The sequence below is a fragment of the Carassius auratus genome, chromosome 10 (assembly GCF_003368295.1).
Source record: "Carassius auratus strain Wakin chromosome 10, ASM336829v1, whole genome shotgun sequence".
Taxonomy (NCBI): domain Eukaryota; kingdom Metazoa; phylum Chordata; class Actinopteri; order Cypriniformes; family Cyprinidae; genus Carassius; species Carassius auratus.
Window position 1 is genome coordinate 10,330,211 of NC_039252.1, and position 21,962 is coordinate 10,352,172.

At 37.8% G+C, this 21,962-nt stretch overlaps 4 protein-coding genes across 8 annotated transcripts; 2 read left to right on the forward strand and 2 right to left on the reverse strand.

Moving 5' to 3' along the window:
- The first annotated feature begins 66 nt into the window (after window positions 1-66).
- thsd1 (thrombospondin, type I, domain containing 1) lies at window positions 67-6,069 on the forward strand. 3 transcript variants are annotated; one of them, XM_026273560.1, is made up of 5 exons: window positions 67-212; window positions 994-1,118; window positions 2,363-3,322; window positions 3,945-4,103; window positions 4,185-6,069. In XM_026273560.1, the coding sequence occupies exons 2-5, from the start codon at window positions 1,061-1,063 to the stop codon at window positions 5,609-5,611; spliced, it is 2,604 nt and encodes an 867-aa protein (XP_026129345.1). In that variant the 5' UTR covers window positions 67-212; window positions 994-1,060; the 3' UTR covers window positions 5,612-6,069. The 3 variants fall into 3 exon arrangements, with proteins under 3 accessions (XP_026129345.1, XP_026129346.1, XP_026129347.1); XM_026273561.1 differs by having other exon boundaries at window positions 999-1,118; XM_026273562.1 differs by lacking the exon at window positions 994-1,118.
- A 24-nt stretch (window positions 6,070-6,093) lies between these two features.
- Window positions 6,094-8,919, reverse strand: LOC113109799 (fibrinogen-like protein 1). The gene is given in 10 exon segments (XM_074559933.1): window positions 6,094-6,563; window positions 6,653-6,666; window positions 6,668-6,844; window positions 6,937-7,025; window positions 7,117-7,214; window positions 7,328-7,463; window positions 7,466-7,486; window positions 7,828-8,062; window positions 8,167-8,237; window positions 8,399-8,919. Coding segments are annotated over 9 exon segments (1,011 nt in total). The 5' UTR covers window positions 8,224-8,237; window positions 8,399-8,919; the 3' UTR covers window positions 6,094-6,379.
- A 313-nt stretch (window positions 8,920-9,232) lies between these two features.
- Window positions 9,233-15,395, forward strand: tpte (transmembrane phosphatase with tensin homology). 3 transcript variants are annotated; one of them, XM_026273568.1, is made up of 20 exons: window positions 9,233-9,446; window positions 9,543-9,623; window positions 9,794-9,870; window positions 10,099-10,179; window positions 10,265-10,312; window positions 10,441-10,602; window positions 11,003-11,014; window positions 11,102-11,201; window positions 11,835-11,898; window positions 12,070-12,134; window positions 12,220-12,280; window positions 12,414-12,495; window positions 12,591-12,679; window positions 12,762-12,823; window positions 12,912-12,992; window positions 13,125-13,230; window positions 14,344-14,441; window positions 14,595-14,690; window positions 14,803-14,873; window positions 14,957-15,395. In XM_026273568.1, the coding sequence occupies exons 3-20, from the start codon at window positions 9,821-9,823 to the stop codon at window positions 15,057-15,059; spliced, it is 1,431 nt and encodes a 476-aa protein (XP_026129353.1). In that variant the 5' UTR covers window positions 9,233-9,446; window positions 9,543-9,623; window positions 9,794-9,820; the 3' UTR covers window positions 15,060-15,395. The 3 variants fall into 3 exon arrangements, with proteins under 3 accessions (XP_026129353.1, XP_026129351.1, XP_026129352.1); XM_026273566.1 differs by having other exon boundaries at window positions 9,235-9,446; window positions 10,895-11,014; XM_026273567.1 differs by having other exon boundaries at window positions 9,235-9,446; window positions 9,556-9,623; window positions 10,895-11,014.
- A 677-nt stretch (window positions 15,396-16,072) lies between these two features.
- Window positions 16,073-21,328, reverse strand: smpd1 (sphingomyelin phosphodiesterase 1). Its single transcript, XM_026273569.1, has 6 exons — window positions 20,840-21,328; window positions 19,333-20,108; window positions 18,515-18,686; window positions 17,963-18,039; window positions 17,498-17,643; window positions 16,073-17,208 (listed from the first exon to the last, which is right to left on the reverse strand). The coding sequence occupies exons 1-6, from the start codon at window positions 21,062-21,064 to the stop codon at window positions 16,811-16,813; spliced, it is 1,794 nt and encodes a 597-aa protein (XP_026129354.1). The 5' UTR covers window positions 21,065-21,328; the 3' UTR covers window positions 16,073-16,810.
- Window positions 21,329-21,962: the final 634 nt, after the last annotated feature.

Here is a 21,962-nt window from a genome sequence, read left to right on the forward strand (position 1 = left end):
GAGACCAGAGCGTATCCTAACTTAATTTCCCTTGAGACCGCCGGTAGAGGAAGCACGGGAGCGCGCGTTCACTGTCGCTCAGTCTCGAGCGTACCTCAGAGCGTGACGTTCATTCATTTGACGCTTAAAAACAAAGCTCACGCTATCGTGATGACTTTCAGCCCGATCAGGATACAAGAACATAACGGTATACATTCGACTCAATGTCATATGTAAGTAAAATACTTTTATCATCTACCTCTACACCTTTATTTACCTTTAATTTTAGCTTTTACGTATAGCCTATCGACAGGTTTTGTTTATACCTGTAAGAAGTGTCATGCATGAAGGGTTTTTAAGTTTGTTTTGTATACGTTCAAGAGTACAGATATCTGGATAATATGAGTACGTTAGTAAGTTAAACAAAAGTAATAGGAATTTGTGAGTGTTCAAATCAGTATTGTGCCCCAGCAACATTATAACTTATGATTTTATTTTATAATAGAATAATATATAGTAGTTTGTAATTCTATACTCATAATAAAATATAAAGAATACATATATTAAAATAGAATGTATATTGGTATTTTCTCTATATTCTCTCTCTCTCTCTCTCTCTCTCTCTCTATATATATATATATATATATTCTTTATAGAAAGGCTATTATATATACAAATAATTGTCTCAAAGAAAATAAAAAGTTGTATTTTATTTTTTTATTATTATTTTTATTTAGCCTTGCTCAGTTTGGATAAAGAAAAAAACATTAAATGAAGAAAAGCCATTGTGTTTATAGCCTTTATTTTATTAAGTGTAAGTGTAGCCTATATATGTATGCACTGAATAGTCTATACTATGTGTTAAAATGTGAGATTATCTAGAAGATATTCAAATTCTTTTTTCCACCAATTGATAGTCCAGTGAAAGAGTTAGGTGATTATCAAAACAAAACGTGTGGTACGGAGAATGAACATATTCATATCTTGTGTCTTATTGAATTTGATCTGTGTCAGGACAGAGTGAATAAGAGTGGATTGGGGTGATGTGGACAAAGAAAGATAAGAGGCCGCAGAAGTCGGAATGACACTGGGTTTCCCTACAGCGACCCTATTTGTCCTGCTCTTCCTGATGGGATTTGGTGAGAAGATGTCCTTAGATTTTAAGACAGTTTATCCTGGAAATTTGTCAGGTCAACTTTATATTTGTATGCCAAAGCAGCTGTATGGAAAATGATGCCTTAATGCCGCAAACATGCAAACCATAGGTGACTTTGGCAAGGAACTCCAAACCTGCAGTGCAACAGGTGTAATCAAACTATTTAGTTCTCATTACATCCGCAGGAATCATGACAACGGCACAAATGTTCAGTTATATAATCCAACTTTTCTGCTTCTCATGCAAAAAAGAGTTTAAATGAAGGTCAGTGATTGGCAAGTGAATTGGTTTCAAGTGCACCGTGGTGAATCAAGTTGGAGAGGAAAATGTAGGGAGGGGGAAGGGAGGGTCACTGACTTTTCCTGAACTCTCTTCCCCTGGACGTATTTGTTTTTTCTACAGGAAGTGACCCACACACATAGCATTTGTAAATCACAATGCCTCCTCAAGTTCTCATACTACGGGAATAGACAACAGTGCTGTGCAGCATTAGAACTTAAACTTGAAAATTCTGAGAATTTATGTGGTTTTAGTGTTGCATAGTTAAGTTTAACGTATGGCTCCAAATGTACAACCTTATATCTACAGTAATATTAGATATAAACCATAATGTCTAATCTAGGTCTGAAAAAAAAATCCCATTTAAAATGACCAATTTAGTCATGATCATGATTTGAAGTCATGATCTACTGTAGTTGTTAGCACATGTGCTCCATCACAATGGGCTGTGGTACATATACTGGCGATATATGTGAGCTAGCGTATTCTAAAGATCACGTTCCTCCCTTTTGTCCATATTATTTTCTGTCCAACAGACAGTCAGTGTCAATAAATGTAGCAGAAAAGCCAACAAGAAGAGAATAATAATGATGTGAAATTTCTTCCAGGCCTGTAGTTGGCAGTCTTCTAATGTTTTTAGAAATTAGACTTTTAGAATAAGACGTGCAAAAAACTAAAAAGCCAGAGGAGAACCACAACCATAGAAACTTGAGAATGGGCTCTTTAGTGTTTGACCAGTAAATACCATCTACGAACCACACAGAACATTCTTGTAACAGTATAACTACATGCTAACAACCACACAGAAGCTATAGCTACAGGAAACCTCTCACCCAACTTCATGACAATAAGTTGGCAAATATCCAAACTGTTCATCAAATTAAGCATCAAAGTTTTAGGTCTCTTGAGTGATTTTAATTTATATTTTATTTTTATTTTTTTGTATAGCAATGGCTGGTATCCATCTCTGGCCATCAATGCACATCGCCTTGAGCAACACCAGTGTGTTTGTGGATTACAACACTGAAAGCAACTTCACCGACCACAGACTGACCGTGTCATTGATTGACATCGACAGGGATGTTACAGTACTCTCCAGGTCGCTTCCACTTAACCAATCAGATGGGTCACTGGAGTTCAACTGCTCTTGCTTCCTGTATGCAGGTACTTTCAGATTCCGAATGGAGCAGAAGCACATCCTTGGTGTGTCTAACAGGAGTGCCATCTGGTGGTGGAGTCCAATTCTGCATGTGCACTGGCCCACCTTTCACCTGGCAGTGGATCGTGGCAGCAACAACCGGAGCTCTAATGACTTTACGATTGGAGTGTACACTAACGACAACTTCCATCCTTGTTCTAGCAGCAAAGCTTCAACTCTCTTTCTTGACGTCAGCTACCTGGAACAAGTCCAGGTAGGGAGGAACACCTTTGAGAAGGTGCAGAACCAGATAAGACACAATATTAAAGTAGTTAGGTCACAGCATCTGGAGATGCCATGTGCATCCCTTCTGACAGAGCGTGGCTTCATCCAGATTTCCCTAAAATCCCCTCACATCCAGCAAGACATCAAATCCTCTGGTCCTCTTTACCTGTCCAGCATCTTCACCTACAAGCTTGTTGTGGATAACATTTACAAAAGTGGCTGTGAAGGAGCTGTTTCTGTCCGTCGAATCACTCCTCCATGTACAGTTACAAACGGAAAAGTTCTGCTTTATAAGGAAGAGAGTAATGACATGGCTACTCCCTCTCAATTGGCCTTTAATTTCCTCACACAAGGGGAGAATGAGACTGAGTTTAATTGCTCCATCTTTGACCCTGGCAGGAATAAGTACTGTTTCAATTTCACACTCGTCTACAGTAAGGCTCCCAGTTTAGCCCACACCTGTGTGATTGTGCAAAGACATACAAGTGAGTCTGCTTTTATCAGCTGAGCATGTTCAAAAAATAACAAATTTAATCTGGAATAAGCACCACTGATTTGTTATTAATGTTATGATTTAGGCCTGAATAAATCAACCTAAATGCGAACATTCCAAATTATTTTTAATTGCTAATTAATTTGCTAATTTCACTAACTAGTGGTGAATACAAAGGCATTTATCACTATTGCTGTTGTTTATACTTAGTAATCATTGATTTGAACCCTTAACGCAGGGGTGTCCAGTCCTACTCCTGAAGGGCCACTTTCCAGTCAAGTTTGCCGCCAGTGCCAAATAAATTGACCTGAACAAGCTAATCAAGGTCTTTAGGATATCTAGAAACTTCTTGGCAAGTGTGTTGGAGCTAAACTCTGCAGGAAAACAGCCATCCAGGAGCAGCACTGGACACCCCAGCCCTAACCTCTAGCCCTAAATATTAAACATAGCATTGCAACCAGCTAACAATTACCCAGAACACTCTGAAATGCCTTAGAACACCTGGCATCTTAGCAAGGATTGTGATGGCAAAGCATCATTTAAATTTTCTTGAGACAAAATGTACTAATTTTCTTATGGATTTCTTCTCCCTTATATGTATCATTGTGCTAAAGGAATGTGGGGACCATGGCAGCCATGGAGTGGTTGTAGTGTGACATGTGGAGAAGGGGTGCGAGAGCGTGTTCGTGAATGTCTGTTGCCCTCTAGTGGTGGGATGCAATGCACTGGCATGGTTAGAGAGCAGTCACACTGTTCACTAGAAGGTTGCACTGGTAAGCATTTTACTGTTTTCATCTATTTTCTTTTGTTTTTGTTTTCAGAACAAACTCGATTCTATTTGTTTCTTTATGTAGAGGAGCTTCCGCCTCCACCCCTGACCCCTCCGCCAGCTGTGAACTCAGCCCTAACTGGGAATCTAGTGGTAGTGGCTGGGATCTCCCTGTGCCTGGCTGTAATCCTGGCCACTATCGTTATCACCGTGTGGAGAAAACTCTGTCGTGCCCCAAAGTGCAGCTCCATGCACCGTGGCTCTCTGCACTCTCCCAGCGGTCGGAAGAACTCTGATGAGGCTTCTATCTGTGGTCACAGCATGCAGAGACCCAGTTTCTCAGAAAGTCTCCAGGCAGCTCCCCTCCAGAAGGGACTTACCTTGCCTGCAAAGCAGGGACCTTTGGACCGAGGTGTTTTGGCTCGTCAACAGAGCATGTCTCTTCCTCTTCCTCTTTCTCAAGACCCGGAGAGGATGTCTCCTTCTGGACAAAAAATCGTTCCACCTATTTTTGGCTACCGCTTGGCTCAACAGCAGCTCAAGGAGATGAAAAAGAAAGGCTTAAAAGAGGCCACTCAAATCTACCATGTGTCCCAAAGTCCAGTCGATGACACCATGCTAGAACCAATGGCTTCAACCCCTTCTGGTCTAACCCCAGTGCCCCAAGAACTTGACAGCCCAGAAGAATCAAGCAGCAGTCACTTCCGCATAAGGTCTCCCTTTCCAGAGCCCACGTGGCCTCCCAAAAACAATGCTTTAACAGACAGACAAAAGGTGGACTTGTTGAGTCCCCGGAAGTCTTCATTCAGTGCTAGTTCTCATCGTCTTGAGCGTACAGCTGACTGGGTTGAGATGGTGGAACGCAGTAGAGTGCCATACTCCAAGAATCCCAACTTTAGGAGAACTTCAAGCTTCAATGAGAACAACCAGAATCAGCTGCCCCCGTCCCGACCCTACCGAGAAAGAAGCATGACCCAGGTGACTCCTCGCCAGCTACCAGAGGGCAGCTGTAGAAGCAGACCCTGGGAGCATACACTTCCTGAACTTGAGGTCTGGTCTTGTTCCAGTCCTAGAATAACTGATAGCTCAGTGGACCACAGGAGAAGACCATGGGTTGGCACTCCCCCATCTCAGTCAAACATGAAAGATTCAGTTCCAGTGACACCAACAAAGGAGCCCTTGGTGGACCGTCATCGCGTGGCTCGAAGCCCATCTTCTGCAATGGACCGAGCTGAACAGAACTGGAACAGAAGAGGTCCTTCACCCATCCAGAGGAACATACTAGCCAGGAAGCTACGAGAGGCTAATTCGTCAACCTGCCAAAGGCAACGCAGTTCCACATTTTCTACCTCAGACCAGCGCAGGGGACGTTGTCGTAGCCTTCCTCTCTCTGCGGACTACAGCAATTCCCCGTATAGCCTTACAGAGTCAGAGCAGCACATGATGGACATTTCCGGATACTTGGGTGATGATGATGGAGTAGAGGTTCTGACTATTCATAAACTTACCTGATCAAACCTGCTTTCATGCAAGGTTCCTATACGATGCTGAGGCAAACTTAAACTTCTAAATAAAAGTCTTAATAGAATGAAGCACTTGTTTTTAATAGTAGGAGCTTATTTTTGCTCCATGTGGACGTGCATATAAGATTTTGATAGCTCTTTGTATTATATTGTTTTCAAGACTTGAAATGAAATCTATGAACAATTTTATTTTTATTTATGGAGTTTTGACTATTAATTTGAAAAGCCATTTTGAACATATGCAAACCACTATCCTGGACTTTACACAGTATCCATATCACAAGAATATTTTGTACATATTTGGATTTGTTTGTACACTGGAACATGTCAATTCTCAGGAGTTTGGAGAACAGGTGAAAATATACATACAGCACATTTCTTTAATGAATGTTTGTTTTACTGTCAACCATGTTAAAGATACACTATGTAAGATAAAAATAGTTTGATACAAAATCTCAATCAAGACTTTCAGTATGTCTAGATGCTGCTTTATTATGGTATACATGCTGTATGCTATTGCATGCAATGTTGTATTATTATATTTTCCCTTTTACTCAAACAATAAGCATATAATTTTACTTAATATCAAATCATGACTGTAATATGTAAGCCAATGTATTCATTCAGTTTATCAAGATAATTTTTTCTTTTATTCCTACAAGATCCGTTCTTATTGTTGACACATACCTTGTAAATCTTATAGTTAATACACTGTTACATACACAAATATGCATGATGAGACTGTTCAGCTATTGTGCTACTCAATGGGTCCTACTCCACTCCCTAAGTTGTCCATGTAGGAACTTGGCCGGACCTTCATGGCTGTGCGTCTGAGAGAGTACCATAGTCCTCTCCAGGTGCCCCAGACCACACCATTATCATATTTGGCTTTGTACTCTCCACCTCTGTAAAATCTCCCATTAAGATTGGCAGCATGACACCTGTAAGCAAGCACCAGGTAACATAAGATTCTGTGTTAACTATATAAAAAAAGTTATGCCCATAAAGTTCAGAAAGCTCTCAGAATCACCTGTTATACCACCAGGCCTCCCCTGTTCTCAACAGCACAGTTTCCCTGCAGGTAGCGATCATGATCCTGGTCCCTGGTAGTGAATTGCATGCCGTTATGAGAGGCTGACCATTGCTCCACCATATTGGCCCCTCCGGATAGGGCATCTCCAGCCTGACCACTGTACATCCCGTAGTGCAGCCTGTACTTATCCTGAGGATAGATGAGGAATAATGTGAGCAAAAGGAATTGGATGGAATAGGAGACATTAAATTGTTAAAGGTAGGAACAAAAAAAACACATACTTTTTCATCTGAAACTCTGAAGTTGTCATATAAGGCATAGGATCGCTTTCCTTTCCAGTCCATCAGTTCAATTTTCATCACATTTTCACCTACAGAGGATTTTAGATTTTAAAATCCTCTTTTAGATTTTAGATTTTAGAGCAGAATGATCTCAGTAATCAGCTTGTTTACAAATCTTACCATCATTGAGCAGGGCATGAATATGATCATTCCCAATCCAGAATTCATCTTTGCTTGACTGAAAATCACCAAACCCATTTTTGTAATCTTCCCACTTTCTGTGAATAGAAATGCTGATTTGTTCATACTGATCATTATGTGGGTCTGAATGTAAGAATATAAACTTCCTGTGAAAATATTGATTAGTACAAAGACAGTATACATAGGCTACCTGTCAAAATCAACTTTCCCATTGATCCGTTTCTGAATCACAGTCCAGCCCCCACCATCTTCCATCTCACAGTACACAAGGAATGGTTCAGCTGACAGTTTGGGTTTAATCCTGTAGAATCCGCTCCCTGGTTTAGTCTGTCATATAACTCAGAACAATCTAACAGACATAAATGTAAAAAAATTATATCTATATTCAATTCAATTCATGAGATCAACTTTCTTTTTGAAGTTTTAAGTCTGTTTTATCAGAATGTACTTTTCTTTCCCTTTTGTATGTCAGTTTAACCCCAGCAATAACACAGTAAAAATAAAAAAATACAATAAAATCTAATAAAACTTAAATAGACTCGAGACCCCAGGTGGATTAATATATATATATATATATATATATATATTAAAACATTTCAAAATTTGTTCATAATCAGTTCTCATAAAATTATGAAAAGGTTTAATTACAAATTAACAACGTACACAGATTTCTTGTAACAATAGCATTACCTTTGTCATGAACTAATAATGAGCCTCCAGTACTTGGTAGGGTGGGTGAATGTTCAGTGTTGTTTTCAGGGGTCTCCTGGTGTTCCAGTGATAGTTCAAGGTTGGGAATCAGCTTAAAGCGTCGGTGATTACGCAGATGCATAACTTTCCATTCCCCAATCAGCAATTTATTATTTAGCTTACGAATCTCTTCCTTCAGCTTCAACACTTCAGATATTTGGCAGTCTTCCTCTGCCTCAATAAACCAAAGGCAACATTATTCTGCTGTCTTTGGCTCTTTTTCTATAAGCTGTTTTCTATGTAATGTCTAGATACTGTAGAAAATCTAGTGAAACTTACTGAGATTTGCAGAAATGTGAGAGCATGAAACACCAAGATAAACACCAGCTGTGACATGACTATCTAATATTCTTTACAAGAAAATGGAGAAAAGTGTTAAACTCGTCCAATGTAGCAAGCTTTCATTTAATTTGCATTCAAAACTTGAAAATGTTTAAATAAAAATAATAAGCAATTTAGTCTTAAAAAAACTATATCAATAAAGGTTTATAAAACATAAGTCTATACTTACAGAAGGTTAGTGGTACGTGGTGTTCTTACCCTTCTCCAGATTAAGTGTCAATGAAATGCCCTCCAGGCTTTCATTTCTAATATTTATAGGTACTGCTGGTTCCACATGGTCCACATTATCTGTCCTCTGGGTCAGAAAGATGCTTCATCTTCCCCCATTCCACACATACCAGAAGCAACAACATGTTTTCTGTGTAATTTATGTGGAATTTCTATTCCACATAAAACAAACAAAACCTGTAGTATTATGGTTAGCAATAGCTACACCATCTGAACAGCCTCCTTAGGATAGGCAGCTAATTTAGCTTTTGATATTTAACATTTCTATAGGCTATTTGTTTTCTACACAGAAAATAATGTCATTTAAGCCAACGTATTAGAAAAGGTGTGAGGAAATTAAGTAGCCTAAAGAATTTTATTTTGCCTGAACTGTTCCTTTAATACAGACGACATTTAGATTTTATTCAAATCATTACTTTGTTATTTTATGAAGCAGTTTTCACACAAACAAATGTCTCTAGAAGAATTTACAATTACTGAGGTTATGGAGTAACGTTAGGCTGTTTGGCCCCCAAGATAACAAAATAAAATTAAAAAAAAAAAAAAAAACCTGTATCGCGCGTGCGCACGCAAACTCACTTTTACAACCATATTTTATTAACACTACGAAGTATAATACCTCAGTGGATTTAAGGAACGCATTTGTTTTGTTAACACCGTTCCCATTCTCCTATACTAACTTTGTGTGAATGTTAACTTAAGCGCACGAGGAAGTTAAAACCGCTACGTCTGCAGCAGGAGTGAATTAAGGGGGCGGTGTGTGAATGTGGATGTGGATGGAAGACAGGAGAAAACTACTGCTAACCTTTGAACCTCCTTCCTTTGTTATCACCAAAAAATCACGGGACAGTCACTGCTCGTAAAGACAGTCATGGAGACCTGACACAGAAAGCCTGTTTGAGGAGCATGTGATTGTCCAGAGAGAGCAGAAAAGCCGCGAGTCGAGCAAAGGGAAGGAAAACAGTTTTCCCGGATGCGCGTTCTGACTGGTTTGTATCGGTTTTCACAAAGCTGGCATTCCTTTGCTATGATCTCTGTTCAGACTGAAACAAACAATTTAGTTTTTGTTATACTTCTTCATATAGATACTTATTTTAGGGCTTCATACTTGATTTCGAATCTTTCTGGTGCCGAATTCTGAACTTCTGAGGATTTATTGGTCTAAAGTAAGTATATCTTTTGTCATGTTTAAGTTTGTTAGACCTAATTCTGCTTTATTTCTTTTTTTACTTCTGTCATAACTCAAACTAGCATACTGTCATATATAAAGAGAGTATATACTATCTTAATAGATTTTTAATTTTTATTTTTTAATATGTAATTATATTTTTTTCAGAGAGAAACTTAAAACTTTCCTGTAAAAATGACATCCGTGCATTTCAACCCTGGGTTAGATTCCATGGAAGTTAATGGGTAAGTGAATAACGTTCACATGAACTTATAACAGTTCACCAGCATCATGACTTTTACTGGCCCTCCTTTAAATGGGTAATTCCAGACTTTGGTAATTCAGCACTTTCCCCAGCAGAATTACATTGTGTTTAACAAATGACTCTAATGTCTGATGTTTGTAAGCTTTACTTCTCTAAAATGATCCAAGGTGGTTATGTTGTATCTTCTGTCTATGTATCTATATTGTAGCAGTAATGGGGTGAAAGACGAGGCAGAGGTGCGGATCGATGATGGAAGGGAAGAGACTGAGGACCCAGACACAATGTACCAGTAAGTCATCTTATGATTTGTTGACATTAAGATGTTTTGGGATTAATATTCTGACATTTCATCTTGTATTTGAATTGTTTTGCAGCCGTGTCCGAAAAACTATAGCTCCTTTTGTGATGTCTTTTGGTTTTCGGTGAGTGGGATCATTTCAGAATGACACATAAAGAGACCTAAAAAATCCAATAATATATATTTTTAAATAGATTTTAGACTAGGCCTATGTTTGAATGTTTTTCTATGTTGTTCTCTTCTTATTTGCAGTGTTTTTGGCCTGGTACTGATCATAGTGGACATTATTCTGGTCATTGTGGACTTCTCTCTTTCCAACGGCAGTCACGATGTTAGAAGAGCAATGGAGTCTGTTTCTCTTGTCATCTCCTTCTTTTTCCTCATCGATGTGCTGCTCCGTGTATACGTGGAAGGGTAAGTAGGTTTTCAAAGTCTTTTTGTGGCTTTAGTCTTTCATCTTGCATCATTTAAAGTAAAGCAAAGTGACCAATAGCGCTGTAGCGCTCATGTTGCTCATCATAGGAAATGAGTTGCAGAAAACACATTTCCGGTCTGTTTTCCCAAATGAGTTTTTATCTCTCCGGACCAGTTTCCTAGAGCTCGAGCACAAAAATAAGTTAAATGGTGCACAAGCTCAGGGAAAGGTATTATTTACATATTAAGGATCTATTCCTTTAAACCTTTTTTAAATCATCTGCTTTCTCAGATTCAAAGTGTATTTCAGCTTAAAACTGAATATAATGGATGCTTGTATTGTGGTCGTTACCCTGGTGGTCACCATGATCTACGCGTTCACCGATCTCTCCGGAGCTAGCCTGATTCCCAGGTACAGCAGATTGAACACATTCTCACCATGCTCACATTTCACCCAGTATTATAGCAGAATAACGATACTGAAATGGTGTGTTTGCAGGGCGGTCACTTTCCTGAGGTTTCTGAGGATATTGATTCTGGTACGTGTCTTCAGACTGGCCTCTCAGAAGAAAGAGCTTGAAAAGGTCACCAGGAGAATGGTGAGTGATACAAAGACAACGTTGGACAACGCATTTTGTGGTGCGGTCATTTAAAGAACTGTGATCTCTGCAGTATCTCTGCTGCCTTTTTTAATAACCGCGTCTGCTGTTTTCGTTCAGACAAAGTGAAAATCGAGCCGTAGTGAGCAGTGAATGTGAACCTGTGGATCACCAAGAGGATGCATTACACAAATCTGAATAATTAAGACTGTAAAATATATTTAGACGTAATTTAATTAATATAATAACTGATTGATGAAACTGTTTAATATAATAATTGATACTTCTGACTAAAAAGGGTTTAAAGGTTGAAATGTGATCGTTTTTGTGGAAAACCTGTATCTGAACTGGAAATCATGCTTTTTACATTTATACAGTCATTTTATCATTTAAAATGATACCATAGACATTGCCCTGCTCATACATATTAATTTTATTTGTGCAGGTTTTAAAAAGCCTTAAATTTGAGCTTAAAAGTCATCAGATACAGTTTTTTCGATCTGTTTGTGTTTCAAAGATGCACAAAATGTCTTTATTTTGTATCTTTTAAAAAATTTGTTCTTTCACATTTCTCACTCTCATGTAAAGCATTTTATATTGTATGAAATTGCTACATAAACTTAATTTCCATAGGTGTCCGAGAACAAAAGACGGTACCAAAAAGATGGATTTGATCTGGACCTTACTTATGTCACAGGTTTGATCGCTTATTGTTGTAGTTGGCAGAAATATAGCCATTTCAGCTCATCTTCATGTGTTTTTTTTTTTTCAGATGTATCATTTTAAATTCATTTAAAACAATATAAACAGCATCGAAATGAATTAATTTGCAAACCAGTGATTAATCATTGGTCTTGTGTCTCTTCAGAAAGAGTCATTGCCATGTCTTTTCCCTCTTCTGGGAAGCAGGCGCTCTATAGGAACCCAATCAGAGTAAGATACAAAGTAGCATTTTACATATCTGAATCGTTTAGAAAACATTGCAACAGTTGTATGATGAATATATGGCACATTTCAGGAGGTCGCTAGATTCCTGGACACCAAACATCTGGATCACTACAAGGTGTTTAACCTCTGTAGTGAGTGGACGATTCTCTTTATGATCTCTAGCAGATTATTTTACCTCCGTTGTACAGTCCAGATAATCTTATAATACAGATCATTTTTAAAGGAGTGATAAATAAAGGGGGCTACTCTGACTTCTGGTTTCAGGTGAGAAGGGCTACGATCCAAAGTTCTTTCACTATAGAGTGGAGCGTGTTATGATCGATGACCATAACGTGCCGTCACTCGAGTAAGTGTGCTGTCACGTCAACTGAACATCAAAATGGGAAGTTTAAGCAAGGTTTGAGGCTTGATTGAAGCTCTGTTTGTTATTAATGCTGTCAGAGATATGCTGGTGTACACGGCCTGTGTTAGGGACTGGATGGCAGCAGACCCCAGCAATGTGATCGCCATCCACTGCAAAGGAGGAAAAGGTCTGTCGTTTGGGGGTATTCAGTGTTGATTGTGAATATACAATCTGTCTGAAGTGTGTAATGCTTGGGTTTTGTTCAACAGGGCGGACGGGGACTATGGTGTGCACGTGGCTCATCGACAGCGACCAGTTTGAGAATGCACAGGTACAGCCTGCTGGAAAAAATGCATATTTACATTTGGAGTCCTTCTCATCCAAGATTGTGTTCAGATTTTCTATAAACTGTCTTACAGGAGAGTTTGGACTACTTCGGGGAGAGACGGACCGATAAAAGTATGAGTTCGAAGTTCCAGGGTGTTGAGACTCCCTCACAGGTGTGTGTGTGTGTGTGTGTGTGTGTGTGTGTGTGTGTGTGTGTGACACTGGATTGCAAGCCACTGATCCAACAGTAATCAGTGAATATATATTTTTTTATTGATAAATATCTGTTTGTCATGCACTTGCAGAGTAGGTATGTTGGTTATTATGAGATCATGAAGAATCAATACAACCGTCAGCTACCACTCCAGAAGAGCCTGAAAATAAAGAGCATTCGAATCCACTCCATCGCAGGTAAGACCCAGCCTGTAGTCAATTATTATAAATATATTACTTTAAAAACATATTAAAATATACATGAGAAACATGTGAAATAAAATATTTAATTAAAGTATTATATATGTGACCCTGGATCACAAAACCAGTCTTAAGTAGCACAGGTGTATTTGTAGCAATAGCCAACAATACATTGCATGGGTCAACATTATTGATTTTTCATAAAGATCAAGTTCCATGAAGATATTTTGTAAAACGTAAATATAGAAACTTAATTTTTGATTAGTAATATCTGCATTGCGAAGAACTTCATTTGGATAACTTTAAAGGCGGTTTTCTTAATATTTAGATTATTATTCTATTTTTTTGCACCCTCGGATTCCAGGGTTTCAGATAGTTGTATCTCAGCTAACAAACAGTACATTACTGGAAAATGTATTTATCAGTTCTCCGATGATGTATAAATACTGTATAAAACCCTTATGACTGGTTTTGTGTTCCAGGGTCACATATAGAATAGCAGTATATAAAAATATAAATGCAGTTCATATACTGTAGACTTGAAATGCATATAATATATAATGCGTATATATATATATATATATATATATATATATATATATATATATACCGTATTTTCCGGACTATAAGTCACACTTTTTTTCATAGTTTGGCTGGTCCTGCAACTTATAGTCATGTGCGACTTATCAAATTTAATTTGACATGAACCAAGAGAAAACATTACCGTCTCCAGCCGCAAGAGGGCGCTCTATGCTGCTCATTGCTCCTGTAGCCTACACTGAGCAGCATAGAGTGCCCTCTCGCGGCTGTAGACGGTAATGTTTTCTCTTGGTTCTAAATAAACGTGACTTATAGTCCAGTGCGACTTGTTTTTTTTTTCCTCGTCATGATGTATTTTTGGACTGATGCGACTTATACTTATGTGCGACTTAAAGTATTATTTGGAATTTAAACATTAAATGTGAAAAATTTTGCATATATTCATATTGAATTATATTCCATATTAAAATGTATGCAACTTAATATTTAGTTACAGATTTTCACTATTTATTTTCACTAAGTAATCAAAGGAAACCCTTGGTATAATTTCCCGTGGCTGTGGTTGTTCAGGTGTAGGGAAGGGGAACGGGAGCGACCTGAAGGTGAAGATCATAGTGAAGCGAGAGCTCGTCTTCCAGTGTGTTTGTGCCAAACAGCAGAACTGTGCGGTACGTGTCTAAAGCTAGATGTGATGGTCAACACTTTTATCATGTTTCTCTGTTTTGTGTAATAAGGGTGAAGCTAGTAGTGGTGTACCAAAGTACACATTCCATATCATTCTAATCCTCCCGTCATGTGTTTTATTAATTTTTTTCTCTCAGGTGTTTCCTGACACCGGTAACAATGCGGTGGTCATCAGTTTACAGGAAGGGCCTGTTGTGACCGGAGATGTCAAGGTCATGTTTGAGTCCAGTGCTGTAAGTCTCCATTATTTTAGTATTGAACTGACCCATATATGTGATGAAGTGTCAGCAGAACGATTAAATGAGGGTTCACTGTTGCTTGAACTTCCTTTTTCTCTCTCTCCAGGGTTTGCCAAAGGGTTACGAGGACTGTCCTTTCTATTTCTGGTTTAACACTTCATTTATTGAGAACAACAGGTGTTTTTTTTTTTTTTTGTCTGTAGTTTTTGGAATTTCTTTTTCCTTTCTGAGAGCTGAAATCTTTGTGTTGTTTGTTGTAGCTTGTATCTCTCGAGGGAGGAGCTGGACAATCCGCACAAATCAAAGACCTGGGACATCTATAAGGAGGACTTCGGAGTGACGTTGTATTTCACAGACCCTTGAGAAGAAAATTCTCTGATAGTGGATATTGTTCGTCCTTTTGTATAAGTAGATGTATCTCTTGAGGTATACTTACAGTAAGCTGGAAAACTGAAGAAAAAGTAAACACTCCAGGTAAACCTACAGATATAGAAGATGTGCTAAAAATGTTTTCATTTCATTGTATTTCCATGGTTGTTGCTCCATGCTTGTGTGGAAATGTATTGGGAATTTTTGTTTTTGTTCTGTGGTTCTGTTTGTCTTTGGCAACTGTGAAAAAAAGTATTTACATATCAAACACCTGCTTCCATGACAAATCTGTTTGAATATTTCTGGAGTATATACTGTCATCAGACATGATCTACTGACTCCTAGTGGTTCTGTCCTGCACTGTCACATTTGACACGAGTTTCACTGAAGAGAATACATATATTTTCAGATAATGTAACTTGCTTCTATAAATGTAGCTCTTATCCTCAACATTTAAATAGAAAAGGGTCTTTTCTGGTTTAAGTTTTGAATTCTTTTGAATATTTATATTCGATAAAACAGCGTAACAGAGGTCTATTCTGTAATTGAATGCCATATCTCAAATCACTTATTGCAGTTGGGCTCAATTAATTAAAAAGGATGAGTCTTAAATATGAACTACCATTTAAAAAATAAAATAAATTGCAATACATCTCATGCTTACCAATGCTGTATTGGGAAGCATGAGATGTATTGTACATGGAGTATTTATTTGATTAAAATGCAGTGAAAACTGCTAGATTTAATAATTATAAAACTTTTCTATTTGAATATTATAAAATGTAAAATATTTATTTGATGCAAAACAATTTTCAGCATCATTATTCTAGTCTTCAAAAAACTTTCTGATGATATGATTTTGAAACTAAAAATTTCTTTTTTTTTCAGTTGAAAACCGTTGTAATGCTTAATTTTGTGGAATCTGCAATACAGAATTACCCCAGAATTATTTTAAAGTTCAAAGGAACAGCATTGATTTTGAACAGAAATTTGTGACATTAACAACACAAGTTACATTGATTCATTTAATGCATAGTTGCTCAATCTACTTTTCCCAACAACAACAACATAGTGAACCCAAAACTTTTTGAATTGTAATGCACATGGTTTAAATCTAGAAACAAATCACCTTGCAAAATAATTATTAATCACGAACCTCAGACAATCCATTTCAACATTCATAAAATCCCACTAGAATCGCAAAATCATTTTCAGCTATTGTGACAGTTCACACAAAGAGAAACAATCACATGACCACAGGATCTCTTCATCCTTGCATGAACAATTAAATTAAATGACTTGTGGTTGAAACCATTTTCTTTACAATAAGCCTTCAGCAGGCTCCAGTGTGCAAACTATAGGTCAATGTGGGAAGTGATAACACAGAACACTTCTAAAGTGACAGACCACAATCCGATCAAGAGTGACGCAAATCAAGCTGAACCACATGAGTGAGAACGAGGACAGAGACGTTTGAGTAGTTGTGGTTTTTATGAGGCACTAACACGCCATGATTCAGTGAAGTCATTAACTGTTCCACTGTCAACCAGTTATACTTTACTTTGGTTCTCTGCTCTAAAGTCCACATCTTCACAAAACTGCTCTTTTTTTTTTAACCCCATCTTGACAAGATACCTTACAGCTTTGAATAGTGGTCTATAGCAAGTCAGCTTTTGATGATTTCAAGTGCAAACATAAATGCTACAAAAAGAACCCATTAGAATTCTATTTATTCTCATATTTTCTCAACACATCGTCTTCCTAACAGAGTGTTTATCTCCATGCAGCACGTCACACTGTGTTACGAGGTCGTGTCGTCCGCTGTGTAGAAGGCAGATCAGTGAAGTCTTGCAAGTGTCTGTGCAGGGCTCTGAGACGTGGCCTTTATGAAAGAGGTACCAGAAGAGCTGGAAGACACGGTCATCATTCTTCATGACTTTGATCAGTGTGTCCATGTCTGATGGGAAGAGTGTGGACAAACCGTAGGCCTTAGACGCGCGGTACAATAAGGTCCAGGATGGGCTGGGGTCAGGTTTTGAGGGCTGGTTGTTGGCCAGAGTCAGGTTAAGAATAAAAGTCTCGTGATCCAAAACCATGCGACTGCTGCCTGGGTAGTTTCCATCCACGTAATACACGCGATATCCTGACCATAAAACATAATAATAAAAAAAGCATGTTATAGCAATAAGCTACAGTTTGGTGTAAATAATGCTATAAAAATAATAAAAACGAGAACGTAAACTATATGCAAAAATAAAATAATTTAAAAACAACATAATACAATGCTAAAATGAAAACAAATTAAAATAATTACATAGTTATAAAAAGGCAGGATTCAAATGATTTTTTTTTAAATTATACATGAATACATTTTTTATTATATTAAATGAAAGAAAAAAAATATCTATCAACTAATATAGCAGAGTGAGCACCTGGGTTCAGGTTGACAAAAGTGGTCACACTTGGGGCGATGAAAGCCACACTTAGCGGACGAGTCAGTGTATCTTCATCATAGAACATCTGAAACTCATCAACATGCGTGTGTCCAAAAAACTGTCCAGTTATGGTGCTTTCATATCTGGAAAATGAAAGAGAATTATAGGAAGGAGCCAGACTGCTTGCTTAAGTGAACCATTAACCACTGCATTAGATACACCTCCTGGTACATATGGCAAATGGCAAATAAAGTTTCAATCAAATCTCAAAACCAGCCAGTTACAGTCAACATGACCCATTTTTGCAACAGTATGTCGTATATATAAAACTTATCATAAAAAGAGACTATGGAGCTGTTATAAGCCTTTAGGTCACAGTCACGCAGTTGTGTTGATTCAACCACGGGTTACAACAGATGAAAGTGAACTCTGGCCCATACAGTGTGTTCACAAGCACCTGACCTGTTCACTATATGATAGTAATTCCAACTCCAACTGCTCAAGCAGAGTCCAGGGGGGATGTGACCGATGATGTGGACCTGAGAGAGAGCAGCGGAAACAGACCTGTGGTTAGATCTGGTTCTTAAACAACAACAACAACAACAAAAAAAGACAACAAAGAAAAGTCCAGATATTTAACTTAAACCAAGATTTTTGGGTTTTTTTGAGAAAAAAAAAATAAAAAATTGTGGACCAGTTACAAAATAACTTGAGTAACATTTATTAGTAGAAGGATCATTGGCATTGAATATATAATGTCCAAATACAAACAAAAGTGCAAAAGCAAAACTGCAAGTTAAAAACTGAAACGGTCTCACATCCGCTTCTATCAGGTCTGACTCGTGATACGTTGCCTGGATGTTTAAACACCTCCAACCCACAAACACGAACATTGCAACTGATTAAACTGCTGCAGCGAGCAAACGACTTCAACATTCTTGTCTGTTTTCTTATGTTCTTAACACAAAGGAAAGAGGTTTTCTGGTTTCTCTGATGTTTGTAAACTTCTGGTACCTTCTCTCCCTTGTTCTCGGACACTTGTAGGATGTGTATGAGCCACTGGAGCTGATCCGCCGGGTCTGTGGAGTTCACCATCAGCCAGTAGTTCTCTCGCGCACAGAAGTTCATGTTCAGGGACACCACCCTCAAACCACGCTCAACTTCAACCGTGTAAAACCCTCCACGCCTAAAACAAAACACACATTATCAGTAAGTATGTGTTGATAATAATAATAATGACAATAATAATGATAAAATAATAAATTAATTATGTAGTAGTAAAACAACCACCAACACAACAACAATAAAATGTTAAGGAGGACATAAATATCCAAACAGACACATGATATAATATTACAAAAACAACAAATAAACAAAATAAATATTATATTAAATGGTAATATCAAAAACAACAATAATAAAAAAATTAGATGCATTCCAGGAGGAAGAAAAATGCAAAATCGCCGCATATGAAGCAAGGAAGTAAAATTTTTTTTTACAAAAATATAAACATGTATAACATATGTAGTAAGTTAATGAGTAAGTAAATAAATGACGATTTTATTAATATTATTATTATTATTAACAAATAAGATACATTCCAGGGGCATACATATCAAATATACAATAAATAAATTCATAAAAATAATTCAATTAAATAAAAATAACTAACAATAAGGTCATATTATATTACAAAAAAAATTTAAATAAAATATAACAATAATAATTATTTGACTGTGTATTTATCAGTGACAATATTTAAAATGTGATGTAAATTAATGTGACAGATTTAGCCAAAATAACTTCTAAAGCATTTTCCGTCAGTACTTTACCGTATCGTCTCCAGGGCGTCCTCTGGCAGCCAGGGTGCCCACTCCTCAGCCATGGTGTCATAAAGCCAGCGGGACGACCGATTGCCATGTACAAACGGAGGAGGGAAGCTATTCACCGGTGTGCTCTCGTGATTCCCAACCGCTGGGTAAACGGTTACATTAGGCCCCAGGTGTTTGTGTATGAGTCTAGTGATGGTGACGAGCTCGTTCAGCTGTTGTGCCCGGGTCTGAGACCACACGTTGTGTGCTGGAATGTCTCCTGTCCAGTAAACCCAATCCCATGGGCCAGATTTGGCAACGTTTTGGAGAAGGTTCTCCACTGTGCGCAGAGGCAGGTCACAATCGCCATACGTGCCCCAGTATCCGGCTCCAGTCTGCTTCCAACTGGCTCTTCCAGAGTCATTTCGACAGCACAGTGGCATCTTACAGTCCACGAGACTGCCCTCAGCATACTGCGCATCCCAGTGGATATCCGTGAGGAAGAGAATTCGGCTCTGTGCAGAACCCTCTTTGGGAGGTTTGGGCGGTTTAACAGGGGGTTTGGGGACCTGCGGCAGCGACACATTCCAGGGTGCATAAATATCAAAATGGCCACATGTTGGTCCCACCAGTAGAGCGCAAGCCTCCGAGGGCCAGAGGAAGGACTCCTGGAGCGCAAGGATGACATCGTTTCGGAAGAGCTCCGTGATTTCTCTGCATACTTGAGCCTCGGCCAGATGCAGTCGAACACAGGCCTCTCCTAAAGCATGCGCCACACGCTCCATGTTTGAGTCACTCTGGTAATAAAGATTTTTGTTAAAGAATGAAAAATAATAATAGAACAACAGCTAATAGAATACATATAGAATTACGCATATAAAAATTATATAATATAAATTCAAATAGTATATAAAATTTTTAATAATAATAAAAATGTAACCTAAATTAATTGAATGTACATTAAAAGCATACTATTTTAAAGTATTAACATTAGTTAATTATTTGTATATCTACAAAACTAGTATATTGACATAAAAAGGTATATGATGATAATAATAATTAATAAATTACATTAAAAGCACAGCTACTTAGATTATATACATAAATGCGCTTAAATAAAAATGAATAATATACACATAAAATTAAGAGTACTAATAATAGTAATACAATAAAAATAACATTTCTATATATTGCAATAAAAACAAGCATTAACAAAAAGCATAATTTCATTTTATACATATTAATATTATTTAGATACTTAAACACGGATATTTTAAAATGGTTTAAACTAGTAAGTGTATCCGTAAAGGATGGCAGCAATCTCGGGCACGCGCTGCCAAATCGATGCCAAAAAATGCGGTCTAGTAGGCAGCTCGGGTGGAGTCATCGGCTCTATCATCATGTTGAGCAAAAGAAAACATATCAAGTTTACTTTTAACTCTACAATATAAGGCGACATTTATACCGACAAGAAAGCCAAGGGAGTTTAAAACGGACAACAACTAGATGAAGTAAATGCTTGTCTCACCAGGAGAGCAATGTCAAGCGTGGCGAAGATCGCTTTACACACCGCGCAGGACATGTTGTGCCAGCTGAACCCGAGCCTAAACCGATCAAACTCCTCCACGAACCTCAGCTGCGGCGAGTCTGTTCCTCCGTCGAGAGGGTATGAGGAACCCCACGGCGCCGACAACAAAGTCCAGACTAAGAAAACAGCGCAGACGGAGAATAAGCCGAACACCGGGCGCTTCATGCTGGATTCAAGGAGAGCTACACTGAGGTAAACTAACGTTAACTCTCTCAGTCCTCCCTCATAACTCTGTAGTCATAACACATAAAGTCCTCGGCCGACGGCTACAGGAAACCGTGTTATCTTTCAATTTTAGTGTTACGCTTGGGCTGCATATATGAATAAAACAAGAATCCGCGTCTCTTTGGGCGGTGGTGTTTGAAAAGTCCGTCTGTTGTGACAAATAACATAGTACAGCATCCCAGGCGACCCGACCAGTTTATATAGCTTCAGCTGACTGATCACGTGACATGCTGACAACACAGCTGACAAATCACGTGCCCTACCACTTCTGTAAACATGAAAGTTAGGTAACAGTTAATTTTTTATACAGTATAATATATCAGCATATAGTACAACAAATTCAAAATTGTTCTATTAAATTATTCAAGAATACATACATTGAAACATTTAATTAAGGAATTAAGCTTCTATTTTACAGCCTGTTTTCATTTTATCGTTTTGTTTTGTGGAACTGTCCAGAGACTGGGGTAAAAAAGAAAGAAAAAACCCAATAAAAAATAATAACTAAAAAAAAAAACCTCTAGACTGGATTATTATGACCTGAAACTAAAAATGGCGACACAGCGTTTTAAAACATTAAAAGCAGTTTTAAAAAAGTATTTAGTATTTAATATTTGAAAAACTAGTCAGAAACCAACATTTAGAAATTCTGTTGTCATATGACAATCAAAAACGGTCTATAGATAAAAGTCTACTTTAAATACATTTCCATTTCCATTTATAATTTAGCAGACACTTTTATCCAAAGTAACTAACAACCGAGGAAAAGCAATCAGAGAGCAACAGTAGGTCTAGCTTGTTACGCATAGCGTTTTTTATTTTGTATAATAAATTAGAG

Excerpts from the sequence above, each read along its gene's own strand:
- tpte (XM_026273566.1), top strand. The coding sequence starts at position 9,821 with ATGACATCCGTGCATTTCAACCCTGGGTTAGATTCCATGGAAGTTAAT. Across the intron at positions 12,824-12,911 it reads ACCAGTTTGAGAATGCACAG|GAGAGTTTGGACTACTTCGG; the intron begins GTACAGCCTGCT and ends ACTGTCTTACAG. Across the intron at positions 14,874-14,956 it reads TCATTTATTGAGAACAACAG|CTTGTATCTCTCGAGGGAGG; the intron begins GTGTTTTTTTTT and ends TGTTTGTTGTAG.
- thsd1 (XM_026273560.1), top strand. The coding sequence starts at position 1,061 with ATGACACTGGGTTTCCCTACAGCGACCCTATTTGTCCTGCTCTTCCTG. Across the intron at positions 3,323-3,944 it reads GATTGTGCAAAGACATACAA|GAATGTGGGGACCATGGCAG; the intron begins GTGAGTCTGCTT and ends ATTGTGCTAAAG. Across the intron at positions 4,104-4,184 it reads TTCACTAGAAGGTTGCACTG|AGGAGCTTCCGCCTCCACCC; the intron begins GTAAGCATTTTA and ends TTCTTTATGTAG.
- smpd1 (XM_026273569.1), bottom strand. The coding sequence starts at position 21,064 with ATGAAGCGCCCGGTGTTCGGCTTATTCTCCGTCTGCGCTGTTTTCTTA. Across the intron at positions 18,040-18,514 it reads CCGAGAACAAGGGAGAGAAG|GTCCACATCATCGGTCACAT; the intron begins GTACCAGAAGTT and ends GCTCTCTCTCAG. Across the intron at positions 17,644-17,962 it reads TACTATCATATAGTGAACAG|ATATGAAAGCACCATAACTG; the intron begins GTCAGGTGCTTG and ends TTCATTTTCCAG.